This window comes from Callorhinchus milii, unplaced genomic scaffold, assembly GCF_018977255.1.
Source record: "Callorhinchus milii isolate IMCB2004 unplaced genomic scaffold, IMCB_Cmil_1.0 Scaffold2, whole genome shotgun sequence".
Lineage (NCBI taxonomy): Eukaryota > Metazoa > Chordata > Chondrichthyes > Chimaeriformes > Callorhinchidae > Callorhinchus > Callorhinchus milii.
This window is the reverse complement of record NW_024704743.1, coordinates 75274979-75297158: the sequence shown is the minus strand read 5'-3', so window position 1 is coordinate 75297158 and position 22180 is coordinate 75274979. Positions and strand designations below refer to the sequence as shown.

At 37.7% G+C, this 22180-nt stretch overlaps 1 protein-coding gene across 2 annotated transcripts in view; it reads left to right on the top strand.

Moving 5' to 3' along the window:
* The window catches only part of mak (male germ cell-associated kinase), a 37063-nt gene that overhangs the window by 9837 nt on the left and 5046 nt on the right, over positions 1 to 22180 (top strand). For both annotated transcript variants that reach the window (XM_042332003.1, XM_042332002.1), the window contains exons 3-14: positions 152 to 206; positions 3356 to 3477; positions 6563 to 6642; positions 7473 to 7605; positions 7930 to 8101; positions 10746 to 10913; positions 11949 to 12290; positions 15330 to 15517; positions 16291 to 16430; positions 18486 to 18620; positions 18763 to 18840; positions 21354 to 21482. In XM_042332003.1, coding sequence (XP_042187937.1) covers positions 152 to 206; positions 3356 to 3477; positions 6563 to 6642; positions 7473 to 7605; positions 7930 to 8101; positions 10746 to 10913; positions 11949 to 12290; positions 15330 to 15517; positions 16291 to 16430; positions 18486 to 18620; positions 18763 to 18840; positions 21354 to 21482 — 1742 coding nt within the window. The remainder of the gene's footprint in view (positions 1 to 151; positions 207 to 3355; positions 3478 to 6562; positions 6643 to 7472; positions 7606 to 7929; positions 8102 to 10745; positions 10914 to 11948; positions 12291 to 15329; positions 15518 to 16290; positions 16431 to 18485; positions 18621 to 18762; positions 18841 to 21353; positions 21483 to 22180) is intronic.

Sequence of the window (22180 nt, the reverse complement as noted above, 5' to 3'; positions counted from 1 at the left end):
AATCATCAGTGATCAACTATACAGTATAGTAAAAGAAGCAATGCAAGTCTGGACTAAGAATTCTCGTGGAACTACTTTAGATTTTGTTAGTTTTAACACTTTATGCTTCATTTAAAATAACTTATTTAATTTTGTGTGTTTCATTTTGCAGGATGAAGAGGAAATTCTACTCCTGGGAAGAATGCATGAATTTGAGGGAAGTTAAGGTACTACATTATGCCTAGTTACTCCAGGTGGAGTCCTATAGTGGTTAGAGCACTCGCCTCATAAGCGAAAAGACCTGAGTTTGATTCCCGGGCAGGGCAAAATGTTGGGCAAGTTTCCTTACTCCACACGCGTCTGTTTACCTAGCAGTAAGTAGGAACGCAGTCGTCAGTGGATTAGAGGATCGTTTTTCCAGGGGTAATTATCCCTTCAAAAAATAATAATAATTTGGTCAATCAATCCACGACTGTTTGTGGGACATTACTATGCACAATTGGCTACCACGTTTCACCCACAAAATATACATTCAATTCACTTTATAGTATATTCTGTGAAGCACTTTGAGATGTCTCGAAGATATGATAAGGGTTATTCTTATTCAATGCCTTTTTACAATAATTATAATAAGACTTATGTAGGGCCATAAAAATAAGTTTATCTTTATAAAGCAACAAAGGCCTCAAAGACAATTGCTACAATGAAATCTGCAAAGAGTTAAAAGTGGGAGGAGAAAAGTTTGACCTTTAAGAGCACAAAATTATATTTTCGAAGTCTCACAGTACATGGCTGTATTTTTTATGTGTGATTGGAAATGGCACAACCCTTTCTATGGTGCTGAGGTCCAAAAGAAGTAATCTTGCGCTTTGCATAGTTAGCTAACATTGTTATTACCATTGGGAATGGTATACCTACTTAATAATAATAATAATAATCCTTTAACTTGATATAGCGCTTATCACGACTTCAAGACTTCTCAAAGCGCTTCACAAAATACACTGTGAAGTGTTAGTGACTGTATTTTGTTGGCGAAAAAAATCTTCTTGAATAACATTTTGGAATTATTGATTTGATGCAAATATTCAATATAAAGTCTATTTCATCTTTGCGTTGAAAACTTCTTATTCATGCTCTTTAATGAGCATGGATAAAATGTCTGAAATGATGTGGAGTACTGTAGCTCAGTGGTTCGAGCACTCACCTCACTAAGCGAGAGACCTGGGTTCGATTCCCGGCAGGGCAAAATGTTGGGCAAGTTTCCTTACTCCACATGCCTCTGTTTACCTAGCAGTAAGTAGGAACCCAGTTGTTAGTTGATTGAATTGCTTTTCCGGGGATAATAATTCCTTCAAAAAAAAATTCCTTCCCTCCCCCAAAAAAGTCAATTCAATCCACGATTGTCTGTGGGACACTGCTGTGCGCAATTGGCTGCCGCATTTCGCCTACAAAATATACAATCAATTCACTATACAGTATATTCTGTGAAGCGCTTTGAGGGGTCTAGAAGATGCGATAAGGCGCTATATCAAATGCAAGATTATTATTATTTTATTTATAAAGCTGCTATGCTTGTCTCTAAATTAAATTTATGGAGAGTCAAATAAGGCTAAGATTGCTGTAACGTAATCTGTTGCTGTGTCCATGGTCTTGCCCCACCCAACCTTCTTAAACCTTACCAACCCTACCAAGGATATACTTACTAAAACACTCGATGGGACAAGAGTGAAAGTATTGTAGTTCTATTGTGTATTGTGGCACTGAAATCATTTGAGTTTTTTCCAGAAAAATTCTCAGCTCTGGTATTCAAAACTGTCTGGACAATTTTAAACCTCTGGGTGGCACTGCAATTATTTGATTTTTTTGCAATTATTCTCAACCTTTGTATATAAAACTATGAAACTACTTGTTTGAAGTAGCCAGGACATAAGAGCATAAAAATGTTTAGCAAAGAAAAAGATTATGAGGCTGGATCAATGGAATAATTGAAAAGGAAACGGGGTAAATTTATGCGCAATAAAAAAATATTAGGGGAAATGGGAAAACAGTGGAAAATGTGATTAATAAAAATGGTTTATTTAGCACTGCAGCTAGCTTCTGTGCAGAAAATGTCTGTTTCTACATTTTTAAATCAATTTTTTTGACATTTTATAACCATTTTAAAATGTCAATGTATCACCCAGTCCGTTCTCTTTCCAGAAACACATTAAATTACCTATTAAACTCATTGCGTTGCTTCCAAGAACTTCCAGGTTGAAATATTCTACAGTGTTTAAGTAAAGTTTCACCAGATTTCCACCAGATTTGAACAGTTTGCCCAGAATAACCTTGTCAAAACTCATACCTTTTGGTTATCTTATTTTTTCGTATTATAACACCTAACAATCTCCTGTTTTCCAAAGAGAATAAGTCCAACTTTCTCAAGTAAAACCAGAAATGTTTCACAGCAGATCAGTCACCATTTGAAGAGAATAATAGAATGAGTACAATGGATTGAATTTTAATTAATAGAATTTTTTTAAATGAGGATTTGCTTAATGTCATTAACTTAATTAACTGTTATGAAAGGTTATGTTTTAGAAAGATAGTTACAAAGAGGATTTGGTATGGTGACATAGTTCACTTTGGATTAGCCACAATTGAAGAGCTAATCTGTTAATCTCTAATCCATTTATTTTTAGTAAATTCTACATTAAGTAGAAAATCTAGTGCAGGAATTAAAGGGAGTGTTTTAATAAACTTTGAAGCCACAATTATCAAGTGTGCAAAGTGAGGTGTTCAATGTGCAAATTCCATTGCTCAGTTTGGGAATTTTAAAATGTGAATATTTGTTATTAATTTTGTAGTCTACATTTTCATTTTACTATCTTTAGTTTTTTTTGGCATTATCTGAATGAAATCGAGGGAGCAGCATTTTATAAAGTGTTTTACCAGCATCCTAGAAACAATGTCATATTTTAGGGGTGAAGGAACCCAAATTAGGTTGAAATTAATAATAATTGTTGAGATTACTTAATTAATTTTAGATCATTCTATATCTCCATTATATAATTAAATACAAATCAACTTTAGTCTCAATACAGTTGTTCAAATTTGTTACTTGAAGTCAAAATACAAAACTTAGTACATAATGAGTTATTCTGCAAAGTACAGCAGTTAATACATTTTAATCAGATTTCTGTTTTTATTCAAATGAAGTACAGTATTAGGATAATATGCTTACATCAAGGAGACATAATTGTCTTCAATTATTTCTTGCTTTTTTTAGTTACATTATAAGTTAAAGAAAAAAATAGCTACAGTACTGACTGAAATCTTTTATATATACAGGCAGATGATGTCAAATCTTGTTGTTGATGTTCCTTGTGTTTTACAGTCATTGAAGAAGCTAAACCACGCAAATGTTATCAAGTTGAAAGAAGTTATAAGGGAAAATGACCATCTTTACTTTGTTTTTGAATACATGAAAGAAAACCTGTATCAGCTAATGAAAGACAGGTACATTTTACTGTATTTTGCTTTTAGAAGTGCCAAATTTTAAACTCTGTTTGATGTTATTTTTAACATAGATATAAGTTAATTACGTAACTGCCTCTGCTGTTGCAGCTAGATTTATTTTATCAGGTACGGTATTTATATTTGTTAAACAGCTGAAGATTCTAACAATGTGACATTGGGTGAGGCCTTACCTTTGAAGCTAATAATTAAACAGTACTCTTGAGATAATGGTCTGCAATGGTCTTGTTATCAATCAATGTAAAAGGTTCTCATATTAATTTAAATAAATCTAGGTTAAATATAAATACAGTGCCCTCTTGTGGTTTCATGTTTTCTGAGATTAGGTCCTAAAAAGTGATTTGATGATGAGATTAAAACACATCGAAGACTGAAATGAGATTTAGGCTAATAGCCGATGTGTTAACCATTTTGAACACATAAAGGTGCTGTTAGTTATGTAATTACCACCTATGAAAAGGATTATAAGTGATTTAGGCACTCTGTGATGCTGCTGTGTGTGAAGGGCAGTATATACAGTAAATGTCTGATAACTCAAACCTCTCTTAACTTGTCACTACTACTTGTTGCAAATATCCCGGCCGCATTTATCTATGTATTTATACATATGCCTAACTTGCCACTGCGGATAACTCGCACTGAGCCCTTTTCCCTTGAAAGTGATGAGGTATCAGGAGTTTACTGTGAATGCAAGTTGTTGTTGTTGATTCTGGAATCCTTTTCATTGGTCATTTAAAACAACTATCTAAAATTCAAATTAAATTATCATTTGACATTATTGGCAAGTGTGGAATGAGATTCTGCCATTGATTTCCTAACAGAACTAATTTCTGATGAGAATCCAGTCAGGAGAAAGAGAAAAACATAAAACTATTTGCGACAGTTATTTGGGTCAATGAATCCTGTGAAGTTTCCCAAAACATACTGTCATTTTTCCCCATATCTGTAAAGAGAATGTTTGCATAGAACATAGTTTGGGGAATTTGGGCCAATTTTGCAACATTATACAGTGAACTCCTGATAAGACCCAGGTGTATATCATCACATTGCTCATAACATCATGCTGTCAATATCCCAACTGCTTCCCATGCAAAATGTGAATAAAAGACCCCCTTTTTTATATGATCACTCGTTTATAATGTATAAAGTCGCATTGTATACATCGCAGTAAGTAAAATATCAGATATATCATCAGCTAGAACTTACCTGAACTGCACAGCCAACGTGCCAGGCCTGCTCAGCAAACTCCCACGATGAGCAGCCTGGTAACTATGGGATAGGGTTGCTCTCGCCCTCAGGCAGTTGCATGGGAGCTCTTTTGACTCTTGGGCAAGACTTGTGTGATTATAGAAATTTTACAGATTGCCTTCTGTGAGATTCTTCCTGATTGCTGTGTATAGCCATAATCCGTATGGCTATACATAAACGTATACAGTACTTAAATGAGTTTTAACAAATAAACTGACATTCGTGGTGGCCAGGGCCACTCTGTCACACTGACAGCTACTGGTTCTGCGCAGGTGTAATGTGTATTGATGTAGGTCCTCCCAGCTATAGCGCCTCCTAGTGGTCCTGGAGGACTCATGCTGACATAGTCATCCTGAATATAGAGTCACTGAGCTCTTTTCCCTTGGAGTGACGATATATCAGGAGTTTACTGTATGTGATAACTAACCATTTTAAGATACAGTTTCATACAATGTTGAGACATTTCACTTATATCATATTGTACAGGACCTAGGTTCAAGGCACCATGTTACAGTATATGTAATGTGGAGGTCATAGTTTTAAATCAAATTTGTTTACATTTGTTTCAGAATATTTATTATTCTATTGAACTGTCTATGTTAACAAATTTGGAAAAATGTATCCTCATCTAAGACAGTGCCAACTTTCTATGCCAAAGTTTGGCTAACTAATGGTGATTCTTCCTTTCTCACTGAGGCTGTCCTGTTTAGGGTATACATTCCACCACAATCCTCCACTCCCCAAATTTTGATGGCATGGCTCATCTACAAATCTCTTTTTAACCTATCTCCTTACTCTTCAGACTCCTCCTTTGAACACCTCACTCTCTACCTTCTCTCTTTTAACATTTTAACAATCTCTCTTTCCCCATGGCGCTGATCAACCCCACTCCCTCTCTCCCCATAGCCCTGATCAACCTCTCTCCCCCATAGCCCTGATTAACCCCACTCTCTGTCCATAGCCCTGTGGAGTCCCGTAGCTCAGTGGTTAAAGCACTCAACTTGCAAGGGAGACACCTGGGTTCAGTTCCAGGCAGGGCGAAATCTTAGGCAAGTTTCCTTACTCCACACGCCTAATAATAATCCCTCCAAAAAAACAAAACAACAATAAACTGGTCATTTTCAATCCCCGAATGTTTGTGGGACACTGATGTGTTCAATTGGCTGCCACGTTTCGCCCACAAATATATGGTCAATTCACTTTACAGTCTATTCTATGAAGCGCATTGAGACGTCGAGAAGGTGTGAAAGGCGCTATATGAAATGCAAGAATTATATTATTATATTGTGTCATCTGTTGCCCTCCAAAGCCTGGAGGGCTTTTTGAAATGTTTTCTTTTTCAATTCACTCAGCTTGAACTCGTAATGCACATGTTCATTTGTCTCCTTCCACTGTCTTGCTATCATTGAAAGGTCTCAGTATTTCCAAAATCTCTCTCCACTTCTCCATTTCACTTGCTTAATTTTTCTCTTCTACCCCTTCCTCCACACTTGTCGCTCATCCTTGTACTTTCATCTGGCCCTTGGAGAAAATGAAATATCTTCTTGTCCTCCAAACGTCTCTCCCATAGCCACAGATCTTGAATTCATGATTCTATTTAACTTCTAAATACTGTAGCTTCTGTCTCGACCCACAAAATTCAACTTCATCCCTTCCCACCTCAGTTATTCACAATGTCTTTGTAAAGCACTTTAAGCCATTTTCCTATGTCAATATGCTATAAAAAGTGCTATTGTAATAGAAATAACTTTCACTTTGAATGTAATATTGCAACTATTTTTGTTTTGCTTTTCTTATTGTATGATTTGTTTGTTCACAGAAACAAGTTGTTTCCCGAATCAATCATTAGGAACATAATGTATCAAATAATACAAGGGCTAGCTTTTATCCATAAGCACGGTAGGTTCCTTAAGGGGCCAACATAGTCAATCTTTTTCGAGCCAAGAACTGGTAAATCATTATAAATGAGTTGGGATGCATACCCATTTTTTTCAATACATTACCCATTTTAATTTAATTTTCTGTTACCATAAATTGCATGCAGACAATTCTAATTTTGGAAAAGTAACAAATGTTATTTTTTTATTCAGATGGTACACCAATAAATGCTCAAAATTTTCAGACTTGCATTGGACAGAACAGACAAGTATACTAAAAACTACAGGACTATTCTGTCCTTCAGTTGTAGTTTTAATAGCAAATTGTTTTTGCTTTTTAAATCTACTGAGTATTCTGAGCTTTTCCATTTGAAGATGATGATTTTTTTTTGTTCAGATAGACTTCTATACATTCCAGGACTGCCATTGTCACCTGCTGTACATTTTCTGACTACCTGTTCAAGGGGTAAATGTCATGTTAAAACTTTAAGAAAAACTCACGCATTTTCTGTTTTTTCTTTTCTTTTTTTCCTCTACCTGTCTCTCTCTGTGCTGCCACATATTTATTCTCAATGACAGAGAAACTAAGCTATTCACTGAGAATGAAATAAGGAACATTCTGTTCCAGGTGCTAACTGGCTTAGTTTTTGTGCACAAGCATGGTAAGAGTCATTCTGAAATCAATTTTCTTTTGTTCTAAATTTCATTTAAATCATATCATTAGTTAGTACAAACTTAGTTTATTTTGTATAATGTATTTCTTTAGATTATAATTTTATTTTCTTGGTTCTTAACTTAGAATGTTAAATATTGATTTCAGTTATTTATGAAATATTCTGGATTTTTTTTTAGGATTTTTTCATCGTGATATGAAGCCTGAAAACTTGCTCTGCATGGGTCCTGAACTTGTTAAAATAGCAGATTTTGGCTTAGCCAGAGAGATTAGATCACGACCACCTTATACGGACTATGTATCAACACGTTGGTAAATGCTGCTTCTTCAGATATGTAGTTTGATGAGAAACTGATATATCATTCAACCAAAATGCTGAATCTTTGAATTGTTGAAAATATATTGTACATCTTAAAATCATTTTGTTTACTGTAATCACTGTTAAATTCAGGAGAGGGAAAAGATTGAAGTATATGTTGACAAGATGTTTAGGAGAGATTGAGAATAAATGGACAGACTTGTTGGCTGAATAATGATCATTTTCCAAAAAATCGTTTGCTCAGAATTGTTGAAAGAAACCATTTTCCCTGTGAAAATGGAAAACATGTTGATATATCGTATCCCATGTTCTCTCAGGTATCGTGCTCCTGAAGTGCTATTGCGGTCGTCCATCTATAGTTCTCCAATTGATATATGGGCAGTGGGTTGTATAATGGCTGAGCTGTACACACTGAGACCACTTTTTCCAGGAACAAGTGAAGTGGATGAAATCTTCAAGATTTGCCAAGTGCTGGGCACACCAAAGAAGGTGAGTAACAACTGAATCTTTAAATATTGAAACAGTACTTTGAGGTAAAAGGAACACTGCAATGTAAAAATATGGAAGAGACCATTACTATTTGTATGCTCGTCCCATTTTCTAAAATACTGCTGCTTACTGAAGGAGAGCCCTTTTGTAATGTCGTTGTTGGGATCCATAAAATCCCAACCAGTGCTTTAACAGGGCGCGATCTCTAGTCATCACTTCTGCATTCACTATCCACCCACTCAGAAAGATGCCCGGCAACAGCAATACTTCAAAACATCGGCTATCAAGGGAAAACAAAATGGATGACTTCTGGGTCATCAGGTCACTGTCACATCACTTGTTGCATGGAAGTCAGTCACTTGTTTCCAGCACACCTGGAAGTCAGTCACTTGTTTCCAGCACACACTGGCCTGTGTTTTGAAGTGCAAATGGAGCTGGGGCAGGCATTTTGGGGTAAGTAACTGTTGGGCGTCAACATTCCGTCATGCTACAAGTGAAGTCTCATTGTAACGAGGCGTATTATAATGGGACTCTCCTGTATCTAATGTATCTCAAGACCCGCCCATTGCCACCACACTCCTATCAAATGCATTCTTGGAATTATTGAAACTAATCACTTTTAGTACCTTCCTTAGCAATGTATTCACCAGGTATTCACCAACATCTGCATAAAATAATTGAATCTAAACTGTTTTCACCTTCCTCTTTTTGAGCCTTCTGAGCCAACAACAACTACTTCATGCAGGATGATGTCTCAGAGCGCTTCACAAGGACTGTGAGGAAGAGGAGGGAGGAAGGGGCAATAAGGGAGGTGACCGTAAACTCTGTTGAAGAGATGGGTAGGATTTAAAAAACGAAAGAGGAGTGAGATGGAAGGGTAGAAGGAGCGAGATACAGAGGTTAGGGGCTTAGTACCTGAAGGCTCTGACACCAATGTTGGTGCAGAAATTAGAAGAAAGTCATAGAGAAAGGGAGATGCTAGGGCATGAATTTATGTAGGTCAGGATCTTGAATTCAATCCGTTCGGATGACATGACCTGATTTTTGCAACCCTGCAAAACTTTGTCAAGGCTTAAAGTTATCAAATATAATCTTGATATTTTGTTGCATAATTTCTACTGCTGATATCATTGATATAATAACCTTGTATGTAGCGCAGCAAGAATAATACACAAAAAAACAATAAAATCACTTAAAAAAAACAAAAATGCAAACTAGAGAGAGTTTCAGATCTCGGTGAATAAATAAGGTGGTAATTCCATTCAAATTTTAAATAAATGGTAGACAAAGACTTACCTTGGCACATTCATGCACTTTAATTGTGTGTGCAATACAAGAATGTGTGCGTTTGTGATGTATACACACGTGTCTAACATACACATTTTATACCTGGAAACAATCAATAATAACAATAATAATAAACATCAATAATGCTTAAAATACAATAAATACAACAACTAATAAAGTTAACTTTCTGTCATTGGAATCTATGAATCAATATTGTGAGCAAAACATTTATATATAAATTCTCTCACATTCAAAATTAAAACCCTTTCAATCAATAGGGAGTTTTGTTTTTCTTTTTTAAAAAAACCATCAAAGCACTATACACCCCAGCGATCTCTCAGCAAGTTACTCAGAAAATAGCTTTTACAGCCCTACAAAACTTGGTCAAGGCCCAAAAATATCTTGTTATCAAACTTAATCTTGATATTTTATTACAAAACCTCCTTTACATAGTCTTCATTCACATATATAGATGAGATCACGTTGTTTGTAGCATAGTGAATAGAACACAAAAGACCTTTAAAATTCATTTAAAAGGAAAGTGTCCCAGACTTCAGTCATTAAACAAGGTGGGCACTCCTTGAAAGTTTTGATTTTTAACTACTAATAAAATATAGGTAGAGACTACCTTGGTCTAGGTATGTGTGTCATGAACATACGTAGATAATGTAAGATTACATAATCAATCACTGACTCTGATGAATCTTCAGCCCTGAGTCTCTCGTTTTGATAATGTTGGCCAAACAAATACTATATATTTGTTTTATAGTAATTAGTAATGCGATTTGAAGAATATTGACATTAGAGGTGTTATGTCAAATGCATGAATTATTATTGACATTTACACAAAAAATGTTTCAAAACATGAGCCGTTTCAATCTATAGAAAGATTTCAGTTTTTAATTGTCCGGATTGTTTTTTTTTAAAAACTAACATTTTTACCTGCTCCACTGGTAATTCATTGAGTATATTCAAAATTTTGCGGAGCCTTGCAGACCAGAAAGGTCCCGGTTTGAAATCTGGCTTGTGCTGAATTAGCTTATGTCAGTCAGGGCTCAGTGGGGTGCAACAGTTGATAACCAGCCTCGGTTAGTGAATAGAAACTTATTCAGGGTTCTTGTTCTGAATGTCTGTTCAGCAACCTTTCCTGAGTCTGTGAGTGAACAGATACTGGGTGAGGAATGTTAATATCCCCTCCAATCAAACATTTGGCTGATACTTGTATCAAAATTCACATGTGAATAATGGCTTCTTTGGGGGTTATGGGGTATGAATGACGTCCATGAAACTATCATAAAAAAAATCTTCAGCAGAGGAGAAAATTGGTGAGAAAAAAACTGCTAATGTCTCCCCACAGATCGATTGGACAGAGGGTTACCAGCTGGCAGGTGCAATGAACTTCCGCTTCCCCCAGTGTGTACCCACTAATCTGAAGACATTAATTCCTAATGCCAGTAATGAAGCAACACAGGTAATGAAAGACATGCTTCAATGGGATCCCAAGAAAAGGCCAACTGCCACTCAGGTAGGTTACAGATTTCTAGATTTTTGCCCAAACGGTGTCAATTGATGAAATATCATTACAAATGTTTATGCTTATTTTTCCTTCATCCCCATATCTTGGTATTGAGTATAGCAAGTTCTTCTATGAACTGTTTGTTTGCATGATATCTGATATCTTCAGAAATAACCATTGACAAGCATTTGTGATATTACATTTCTCAGATGATTAGAAACTGCTTTAGGTAGAGCTGTGTATTTAAGAAAAATATAAATGCAGGTCCATAAGTATGATATAGTGATGTTACAGTGGTAATACTGGATGGAGCAGATTAAATTGAAAACGGCTCATGTTCTTTGAGTTGACTGAGAATGTATTTATCTGTAGGTTCCTTTCATACGCCTATCTTATTAAAGTCATTGCAGTTGCACTTTTCCAACAATATTTAGCTGAATTTAAACTTCGGTTCAGTTCCATTTGAGTCCACAAAACGAGGGCATTTACTGGGTCAGGCCTCAATGGAAAGTCATATTGATTGTGGACCTCATTCACTGTGTGAAGCTAGCCATCTCATTTTTGCTTGTGTGAACCTGACCCATAACATAAATGACCAATTTCAGGGTCATTAGGTTGCTGGCAATCTTACTTCCTGTACACTGCACATTTTCAACACACCGGAAGTGATGTCCGTTACAATTTCATTGCCGAAGTTGGCCAATTTTTAGTGCCTGGTTGCCACTAGCTATGGGAAGTGAGCAAGCTGGATGTTTACATACACAATGAAACTGGCTATTGCATTCCCAATGTAACACTTTTTATATTCTTTTTTGGACATCCAACCACCATAATATAACAAGTTTCCTATATGTTCTTTTTGTAGTCACTGTCAGATAAAGCACATGGAGGTGATCTACCAATAAGTACTATAAACTGTTAATAATGCTTTATTATAAAGTTACCATTTGGCAAATAACAAAGTTCAATTCCTCAGATGACTAAAAACTCAAAAGCAAATTTATTCAATTCAGGGTTCACATTTTTTTTAATCCCTTAATTCAGGCACTTCGATATTCTTACTTTCAAGTGGGCCAAGCTTTAGGCCCTCCAACACAGTGTTTACAGCAGCAGCCATTACAGAATAAACCAGTTCAGCGGGTGGAGCCCAAGGAAGTAACTTTACCCAAGTCTGAGCTTCAGGCTCAGCCTCAGTCTGCACCTCAATCTCCACTTCAAACTCAGTCTCTGCCTCCACCGTCATCTCAACCTCTGTCAAAAGGTATCCATCAGCCACTTCAACAGATTCAACTGCCGCAGCAGAATTCCACCCTCCAAGTCCCCCTGAAAGAGACTCAGAAATTACAACAGGCCATCCTTCCCTCCATCAATAACAATGCTCTTGTGGTAAGTTAAGAACTCATCAGAGTATATGTGGGCATATTTTTTAAAATTTAGAGACATTTACAGCTCTCTTGAAGGCTGGATTATTAGCTTCATGACCAGTGCCCTAACGTGCCAAGCAGACTTGTGGTTTCAATCTCTAGTTCTTTGGTAATTTAGCTGATCTTAGACCACATGATTAGTGTAATAATTTAGGAAGTAGAGATTTTGTGGTAATTGGAATAGATCAAACAATACACTGTATCATACATCATGTTTGTGTGTCAGCCTAATCAGTTGGTGGCACACTGAGTCACAAGGTTGTGTGACTATATCAAGTCATTGAACTCACGGACAAGGGTGACACTCCAGCGCAGTGCTGGGAAAGCACTGCATTGTAGGAAGTACCTCACTTTACAGGTGAGACATTAAACCAAGGCCCCATCTACCTGTTCAGGTCGACATTAAAAAGGGACGCAAATTTTTCCCAATGTCCTGGCCAACAATTCCCCAGATTAAAAAATAGTAATTCACTTCATGGCTGTTTGTGGGACATTGGGTGAGCAAATTGATTGCTGCTTTTTCAAACAAAAACCGTCTTCATAGCAAGATCCAGTGAAGCACTTTGAGACATCTCAACAGAGTTCTGTCAAGTGCAAGAATTATTAAATTATTATTTGAGCAAGAAAGGAACTTGAGAAAGTTTCAATAGTTTATTCACAAACTAAATCAATGTTTTTGGTCCAACAGATGGGGAAACCCATCACCATGCTTGAGTATCCAAAGCAGACTGAGCATTCCGTGCATCTCACCTACACACGGAAGTCTCACTCTCCCCGGAGGGACACACCCTGTTCGCCTAATTGCAGAGAGCATTAGGCACAGGTTGACAAGAGCCAAGGCTTGAGGAACCCAGAGTGTGTGTGGGGTACTGATGGAGTTTAATCAGCCAAAACCACATAGCTTGCCTTTGAAAGCATTAAATCTTCTGGGTGATGTTTTGATCAATAATAATGATAATAATAATCCTTGCATTTCATATAGTGCTTTATCAAGTCTTCTAGATGTCTCAAAAGTGCTTCACAGAATATATTATAAAGTGAATTGACCGTATATTTTGTGGGCAAAACACGGCAGCCAATTGCGCACAGCAGTGTCCCACAAACAGTCGTGGATGGATTGAAGTGACTTTTTTTTGGGGGGGAGGGAATTATTATGCCCGGAAAAATGATCCAATCGACTAACAACCGGGTTCCTACTTACTGCTAGGTAAACAGAGGCATGTGGAGTAAAGAAACTTGCCCAACATTTCGCCCTGCCAGGAATCGAACCCAGGTCTCTCACTTGTGAGGCGAGTGCTCTAATCACTGAGCTACAGTACTCCACTTCATTTAAGATGTTTTATCAATGCTTATTTAAGTGCATGAATAAAACGTGTTTAATGCAAAGATGAAATAGGCTTTATATTGAATATTTGTATCAAATCAATAATTCCAAAATGTCATTCAAGTAAGAAGTTTATTTTCACTCAATATAGTCACTAACGCTTCACAGTATATTTTATGAAGCGCTTTGAGACATTTTGAAGACGTGATAAAGCGCTATATCAAATGAAAGGGTTATTATTAAGTAGATATACTATTCTCAATGGCAATAACAATGTTAGCTAACTATGCAAAGCACAAGATTACTTCTTTTGGACCTCAACACCGTAGAAAGGGTTGTGCCATTTCCAATCATACATAAAAAATACAGCCATGTACTGTGAGACTTTGAAAAAATAATTTTGTTTTCCTAAAGATAAAACTTCTCCTCCCACTTTTAACTCCTTGCAGATTTCATTGTAGCAGTTGTCTTTGAGGCCTTTGTTGCTTTATAAAGATAAACTTATTTTTACGGCCCTATATCAGTCTTTCTATAAATTATTGTAAAAGGGCAATAAATAAGAATAACCCTTGCTTTTGATATAGCGCCTTATCACACCTTCGAGACATCTCGAAGTTTCACAGTTCTGTGTATTTCACAGAATATACTATAAAGTGAATTGACTGTTTTTTTTATAGGTGAAACGTGGCAGACAATTGAGCACAACAGTGGCCCACAAACAGTTGTGGATTCAGTGACCAAATTATTATTTTTTTTGAAGGGATAATAACCCCTGGAAATGCGATCCGCCAATCCACTGACAACTGGGTTCCTACTTACTGCTTGGTAAACAGAGGCATGTGGAGTAAGGAAACTTGCCCAACGTTTCACCCTGCCCAGGAATCAACTCGGTCCTTTCACTTGTGACGCGATTGCTCTAACAACTGAACTACAGGACTCCACCTGGAGTAACTAGGCATAATGTAGTACCTTAACTTCCCTCAAAGTTATGCATTCTTCCTAAGAGTAGAATTTCCTCTTCATCCTGCAAAATGAAACACAAAATTAAATAAGTCATTTTAAATGAAGCATAAAGTGTTAAAACTAACAAAATCTAAAGTAGTTCCACTAGAATTCTTAGTCCAGACTTGCATTGCTTCTTTTACTATACTGTACAGTTGATCACTGATGATTCAATTCTAGAGCATGTCATGAAAGGCATGTTCCCGTACTGATCATAGACATTTAACACTTCTTCTAAACGGCTCAAAGCGCTTCACTTCATGTAAAGTAAATTTACTGTATATTCTGTAGGCAAAACCCGGTGTACAACAGTGTCTCACAAACAGTCGAAGATTGAAATGACCAATTGATTTTTTTTGTGTATTCAACCACACAACTACAATGTATTGCTATAGTTAAAAGAAAGCCAGTCTGTGCATGTGCTCTTGTATTATGTAGTGGATACATTGATTCAAAAACTGAGCTAATCCCTAAAGAATAAGTAATTTTATTCCACTTTTCTCAATCTTACACCTGTGTATTGATGAGTAGCACTGTAGTCCCAGATAACATTCAATAAAAATAGCAACCTCACCATGGACACCAATTGGAAGCAAAGACTAACTGCTCAAATTAACTTTTCTTCTTCTTCTCACCCCCCGCCCACCCTGCCCATAATCAAAAAAATGAAAGCAGAAACTAGCAGAAGGGAATGAGAACAATATTACTGGTTTCAAAAGTGGCCGACGGCGCTGGGGTCAGACAGTACTGAAAACAGTGGACAGTTGGGATGATTTTGATGATTCGGACTTTGGCGCATCTTTCTCAAAAAAGCCCAGCATGACATCAGTGAAGGAAATAACCAATGAAGATCTGCTGAAGAGGTGTGTTAATACAGTGTGTGAATGCAGGTTTTCAGGGGATAGTCAAATATAGGATCATTGAAATTTTCTGCACCTTTTCCAACTCTACCCATATCCTTCAATGTTTTTACCACTCAGGTTCCTATCCAGTTCACTTTTGAATAATTCTTTTGACCACAAAGCCTCCAACAGGTGATGAAAAATTTGCTTTCTGGTATTTTAATTTTGATATGAGGAAAAGCAAGGATCCCTGGATAGATGCAAGTACTGGTTGGCCTTTTGAGTACTGCCAATTCAAAGTTGATCAGAATGGCTTTCATGATCATCCTTCGATCGAGTACTGCCTCATTTATAGTGTGGGTCCACTGTGGACTTGTGCTAACTAGAAGTGCAGTACACTTGGCTTCTGGCACTGACAGGCTAGCTTCCCATGCTAAAAAATATTGGGTGTGCGGGTAGTCAAGACTGCTGCTATTGTCGCTTCATGTACACTGCACAAGTGGCATCACCAATGTCACTTCCTCTGGGCTGTGCATGCTCACTATACACAAGAAGCATTGTTGACGTCACTTTGCAAAGAAAGTGACTTCAGCAACAAACATACACACAAGTGATCTCAGTGATGACCAAAAGATCAACAAGTCATCCATTTTTTCACGCCTTGTTAAGTGGTTAGTAAATTGAATATTGCTATTCTGTAATTGATGACTCTTAATCTGATCAAATTTAAAATCACATTTGACTGCAATATCAATTTATTTTTTACTGTTGCTCTTGTGTGAATGGATTTACAGTGTAGCATCGCAAAGATTGCAAAACCAGTATGGCAGAGGAAACAAAACTGTTCCAAACACCACTCTAACCCGATTGGATTCTGGATTATCTACATCTTCAGCAAGGCAACATTATTTGAGGCAGTCAAGGTACCTTCCTGGTAAGTCCAACTGCATGGATCACAGCACATTATCGAACAACAACAACTTGCACTTATACAGTGTTCTTCACCCAGGGTAGCATCTCAGAGCGCTTAACAGTGGCTGAACCTGACTCTGGGGGCGGGGGGGAGATGGCCATAAGCACAGTCGAAAAGGAAGGTTTTCAGGCAGAACTTGAAAAAGGGGAGAGAGGGGGCCAAGGTGGAGGGATTGAGGGAAAGTGTTCCAGTTTTGGGGCGTAGTAACTGAATGCGCAACCTCCAATGGTGTGGCAGAGGGTGTGAGGGACAAGCAGGAGGCTGATGCCCGGCGAGCCGAAGTCCCGGGTGGTGGATTGGGAAGTGAGGAGGTTGGAGAGGTAGGGAGGTGCCATGGAGTGAAGGGATTTGAACACGAGTGTGAGGATCTTGAAGTCAATCCATTTGGTGATCGGGAGGCAATGGAGCCTGGCCAGAACTGGTGAGATGGGAATACGGAGTTCGGTCCAGTCCCGTGTTGGAATCTAACTCTAGTCTCCAATACTCTAGTCTCTAAGAGGGGGCAACTGCCATTTCTACGTACCCCTCCTGCCTGACCTCGGGATTCATACATTGCTGTGGTTTTTTTGGAAAGGCAAACTGTGGTATCCTTGTGGTTTTTTTAAGAAGTTCCCTTTGTGCTCGATAACATTCTGGGTAAGAATGCGGGCAGCTGGATTCTTTGAATAGTCCAGCTGGGGAGACCGGCAAGGGTGCGTTTGAGTAACCCAGGCGGGAGGTGACAAACGAGCGCACAAGGATTTCGGCTGCATTTGGGATAAGGTTCAGTCGCAGGCGGGCAATGTGGTGGAGGTAGAAGAAAGCAGTCCTGGTCAGGGACCGGATGTGGGGGAGGAAGGACAGCTGGGGGTTGAACTAGATGCCGAGATTGTGCACTGGTTCGGTGAGTCTGAGGGAGAGCCCAGGGAGGTTGAGGAGTTTAGATCCTCAGGAGTGAACATGTTGATGGGAGTATGGCTTCCGTCTTGTCCGCATTCAGCTGCAGGAAGTTTGCACTCAACCAGGCCGTGATGCCTGTCAGACAAGCTGATAGAACATTGATGAACCTGGAGTCGATCCTGGAGGAGCCAAAGTAGATTTGTGTGTCATCCACATACATGTGGAAGTTTACCCCATCTCTGCAAATGACATCGCCCAGAGACAGGTCAATGTGGCATAGAACCATACAGTGCAATCCCTGGTATGTAGAGAGCCTGGTGACCCTATCTTGGGCACTGCAGTTGCGCTCAATGCCATGCCCAGTACCAGAAATCAAAATAAAATAACCCAAGTTATCTGCTTCATATTTTTGCATGATCTTAAACATTTTTATGTTTAATTTGTAGAGCATTTTACACAATTGTTAAACATCTTCAGCCTTTCTGCCTCCATCTCTGAAACTTCAGCCCAGAGTCCCTTTGCCGCCTACCCCCCTCACCTCTTGGAAGGCCCATCTAAAGACCTTCCTCTTTGACCATGCCTTCAATCATCCTCACACTTACCACCCTTGCCCTCCACCCCTCTTGATTCCAACCTCCAGCTGGGATGCAAACCATTGACTATCCAGCACCTTGGGATAGCCTCCCAATGTGAAAGGCACTATATAAATGCAATTTGTTGTTACTAACAAAAGAAAAATTACTGACAACTGAGTTGTTTTCAAGTGATTTGCTTATTTCTACAGCCATTGGGATTCGTTTGAAGATGTATCAGATATTTCATTATTTTCTTGTGTAGGACAATCCTTATGTATCTGGATAGAGGGTATTAGGATGGAAGGAGGCTCATGTGGGTTATAATTTATTATAAACACCAGCAACAACTAGTTGGGCCAAATGGTCTGATTCTGTGTTCTAACATTCTATGCATTACTGTCTCAAAAGTAAAACTTTAATAATAGAAATGTATCTGATACAGTTAATCAATGTACTTTTGCATTTTTTCTTTAGTATCTTGTGTTTTTTTCACACCCATCCATGTTTGCAGTCATAAGGTTATCAATCTGATCCTCATTAAAGTTTCTCTTTTTATTCTAAGGAGTAAATCCCAAGAATGTATCAGTTGGTGGAACAAATAAAGATACTTTACAGAACTTGGGTAATGCAACAGGTTACCTCAGCCGAGCCCTCGGGGATGTTTGTGGAGAGCCTCCTATTACCCAAGCTGAAGCAGGTAAATAAAGCATCGTTTTGTACACAACGGTGGTTGAATCCTTTTTGTCATTGTTCCCTTCTTAAATTGTCTCTTTCTCTTCAAACACAAGGTGCCTTTCTCTATTAATATAGTATTTCTGTCTTAAACCAATTCCATCCAGGTGAAGAAAAATCTGAAGTAAGCGAGAACATTGCAGAAAAATCACAGATGTCCAGTTTTACATCTCAAGCTAGTCAAGGTATTAGCATAGAGTAGAGTTTTCCAAACATTTACCATAGTATAGATTGACCCTTATTATTAAGCTCATCGCTAGAGCACGTGTTTGCTATTAATGCTGTTCTCGGAAATGTGAAAGCTTCCGACGTGGCCAGCTGATGTGCCATGCCACAAGTGGCTTCGTCGGGGACCTGATTACCAAGAAGTGGGTTCAGCTATATCTGTTTCACAGACCCATTATAACTGTGTCATTTTTTTTATCCACAGCTCTGCATTTATATCACGGTCACTCCGTAGCCCTCCCGACCCATTCACCAATATGTAGTTATACTTTATCCATAAACCTTATTTGCTAGTTGTACAAATGGCACACAATTGAAATTAGTATCAATACTATTACAGGGTTCTATTTTCTGAACAAAATAAATCAAATGATTGCATACAAACAGTATTCACTGTTTTAATGACTATGCCTCCTACATTTCTACATTTCTTTCAAATGTGGTACAAACATTCCCACAAAAAGTTCTTTTTATTTTCTGTTACATTCCCTTCATAAATTGTCCATCATTTTAGAAATTATAATTTGGAGCATAGGAAAACAGGATCAGGAGCAGCCATTCTACCAATCGAGCCAGTTCCATCAATTTATTAGATCTCGGCAGACTTATTTTTAAATGCCAATGACCTGTCATTTCTCCCTTCATATTTCTACTACTCAGATCTGTTGGTTTATCTTTTAAATATCCATACTAATTCTGCCTCTATAGCTTTCTGGTTTAGAGCATTCTACATCTTCACAACCCTCTGTGTGAAGAAAAAATTCCTGATGTCTGGCTGACCATCTTGCTCTGATTTAAGGCTATGTCAAATGCAAGGATTATTATTATTATTATTATTATTATTATTATTATTATTATTATTATGTCATTTGTAATGAGGGAACAGTTGTTCACTATTAATCTGGATACACACAAGGGCTGATAACTGGCAAATAATGTTTAATACAGATAAATGCAAGAAAATAGAAATCGGAAAGTACTCCATGGATGGGACAGAACCTGCCAAGGAGCAAGCTGAAAGAGCTCTAAGGGTGTTACCTGACTCATTGCTCACTATGTTGAAACTGTGAGACAGCAATAAATAAGGCAAACAGGATAGTAGGCTATATTGCTAAATCAGTTGAGTTTGGATCTCAGACAACCCTGGCTGCACAGTGCTCTGGTCAGACTCGACTTTGAATACTACATACAGTTCTGGTCGCTGTGACATAATGGAGCATAACCCAATTCCTAAAGAGAGTGCAAAGAAGAGCAGCGAGAATGATTCCCAGGAATGAGTATGAGCAATGATTAGATAAGCTCGGGCTTGTCAGTCTTGAGATGACTGAGAGGAGACCTCATGAAAGTGTATCAAATTTTAAATGGGATTGAAAAAACAAACAGACAGTACTTTAGGATGTACTAAGACACTAAGAGAACATAGGTTGAGTTGCAAAGGGCAATTTCATGATAGATACTCAGAAGCTTTTCTTTACCCAGAGGATAATTAACCACTGTAATACGTTGACAGGAAGGGCAGTTGAAGCCAGGATACTGGACTTGTTTAAAAAGCAGCTTGTTGCTTTGATGTGAGGCTGGTTCGGTGGGTATTCTGTAAGGAGGAAATCAGATGCGGTGACGGGCCTTCTTCATCCAAACTGATCTTGTGAACTTTTCATTCTTGGTTTCCTACTTAATTTCCGCTGTACCCTCTCCATGGTTGTGATGACTGTCTATAGGGAGGTGCCCAGGGTAGAGACACTCCTGTACTTTTAAGTGCTCCAAGACACTGCCTTGTGTAAAGAATGCTTATATAAATACAAGTGTAGTTGTATGTATGTATGTATGTCTTCTACATTCAGTATTTAACATTATTTGTTTGCTGCTGCTGGAAATCATCTCAGCACACCTCCAACGTTGTGACACAGTGACAATGCTTGCTTCCATATTATTACAAAGGATGTGTGCTGGAATGCTTTTTTAAAAAAATTCTGAACTCCTAAATTGCCCTCTCAGTTTCTGGTGCATCACTTCTGCTATTTCCTGCTCCTAATTAGAACAATGGCCTAAATACTGAAGAATAGCAAAGCTCAGAGATCTGGCTCGTTGTTCCAAGGTTCCCAACTTCAGGTTCTCTGAACTTGTGGGTATTTACTGCAATGATGGCAGGGGTTGAAGTGAGATACTCAGGCACAGTTCAATTCTGAGAGATTCTGGCCCTTTCTCTAACAAGGTGACATAAACTGGGGTAAGGAACATGCATTATACAGGAAGAGGAATATTTTTAATGGATTGGCTTTTAAACCAGTCAGATTATTTATTGAAGAGAAATGAAGGTTGGAGTTGAGAGTTTTGGTCATTGTTAAGAGGACATTAACGTTGCCATGAGTTAGCTGAATGAGACGATAGTTTCATGTGAAATGACAGCTGCCTAAGTTCTCTTTCAGAAGTTTGTTTGAATTATACAACACTAAATAGTTTGATTTTGTTACAGGAAAGATAGGAGGATTTAGTGGCTCAAATTATTACACGACTGGAGGGTATATTCCATCCTTTCTTAAGAAGGAAGTTGGCTCAGCAGGACAAAGAGTTCAGCTTGCACCTATTGGAGGGCCTACATCTAGTAAGTGAATCATTACTTTATTATGTACATACGCACAGTTCTGCACAGCACCAGGAATTAGACCAGAAATATGATGAGAAAGTGGTGTAGTACATTTAATACTATGTTAAGTTCTTAAAATTATAAGAATGTATTGTAGTTTAAAGCAACTGGAAACCTCTACTGTTCATTAATCTCAAAGTAACAAATGCATCTTTACAATAAAGTGAGTTTTCTTTAAATATTATGTGAAAATGGAAGATCAGAGGTGATTACGAATGCATTATACCCGAAACCTTTGCTTAGATATTTTTTGTTTTGATTGTGCAATAGTAAAACAGTAGTAGTTTTTAACATAATGACGTTTGATTGCAATATTATCCTAATTGGGAGTTTGACAGGATTTGAGTGGTGCTGCATTTTATTTCTCTTAGAATTTGTGTAAAATCTGTAAAATTCTATACAATTTTTCATAAACTGAACAAAGAAATTGAAATTGTGAAAAACGGATTAAGTAAAAATCTTTAAAAGAACTTACCATGAAATGGGTGTAGCTTCAATAGTATATTTGCTGTGGTTATGTGCAACAAATTGGAATAAGGTGGGTTCTATTACATTCTGGCTCACTTTAAAATGCTTTTTGTTAAGCCTTTCATGTTACATTTATTTATTGTTCATCTGTTAAGTTATTTCTTAGTGCTTTTCCTAACAATGTAATT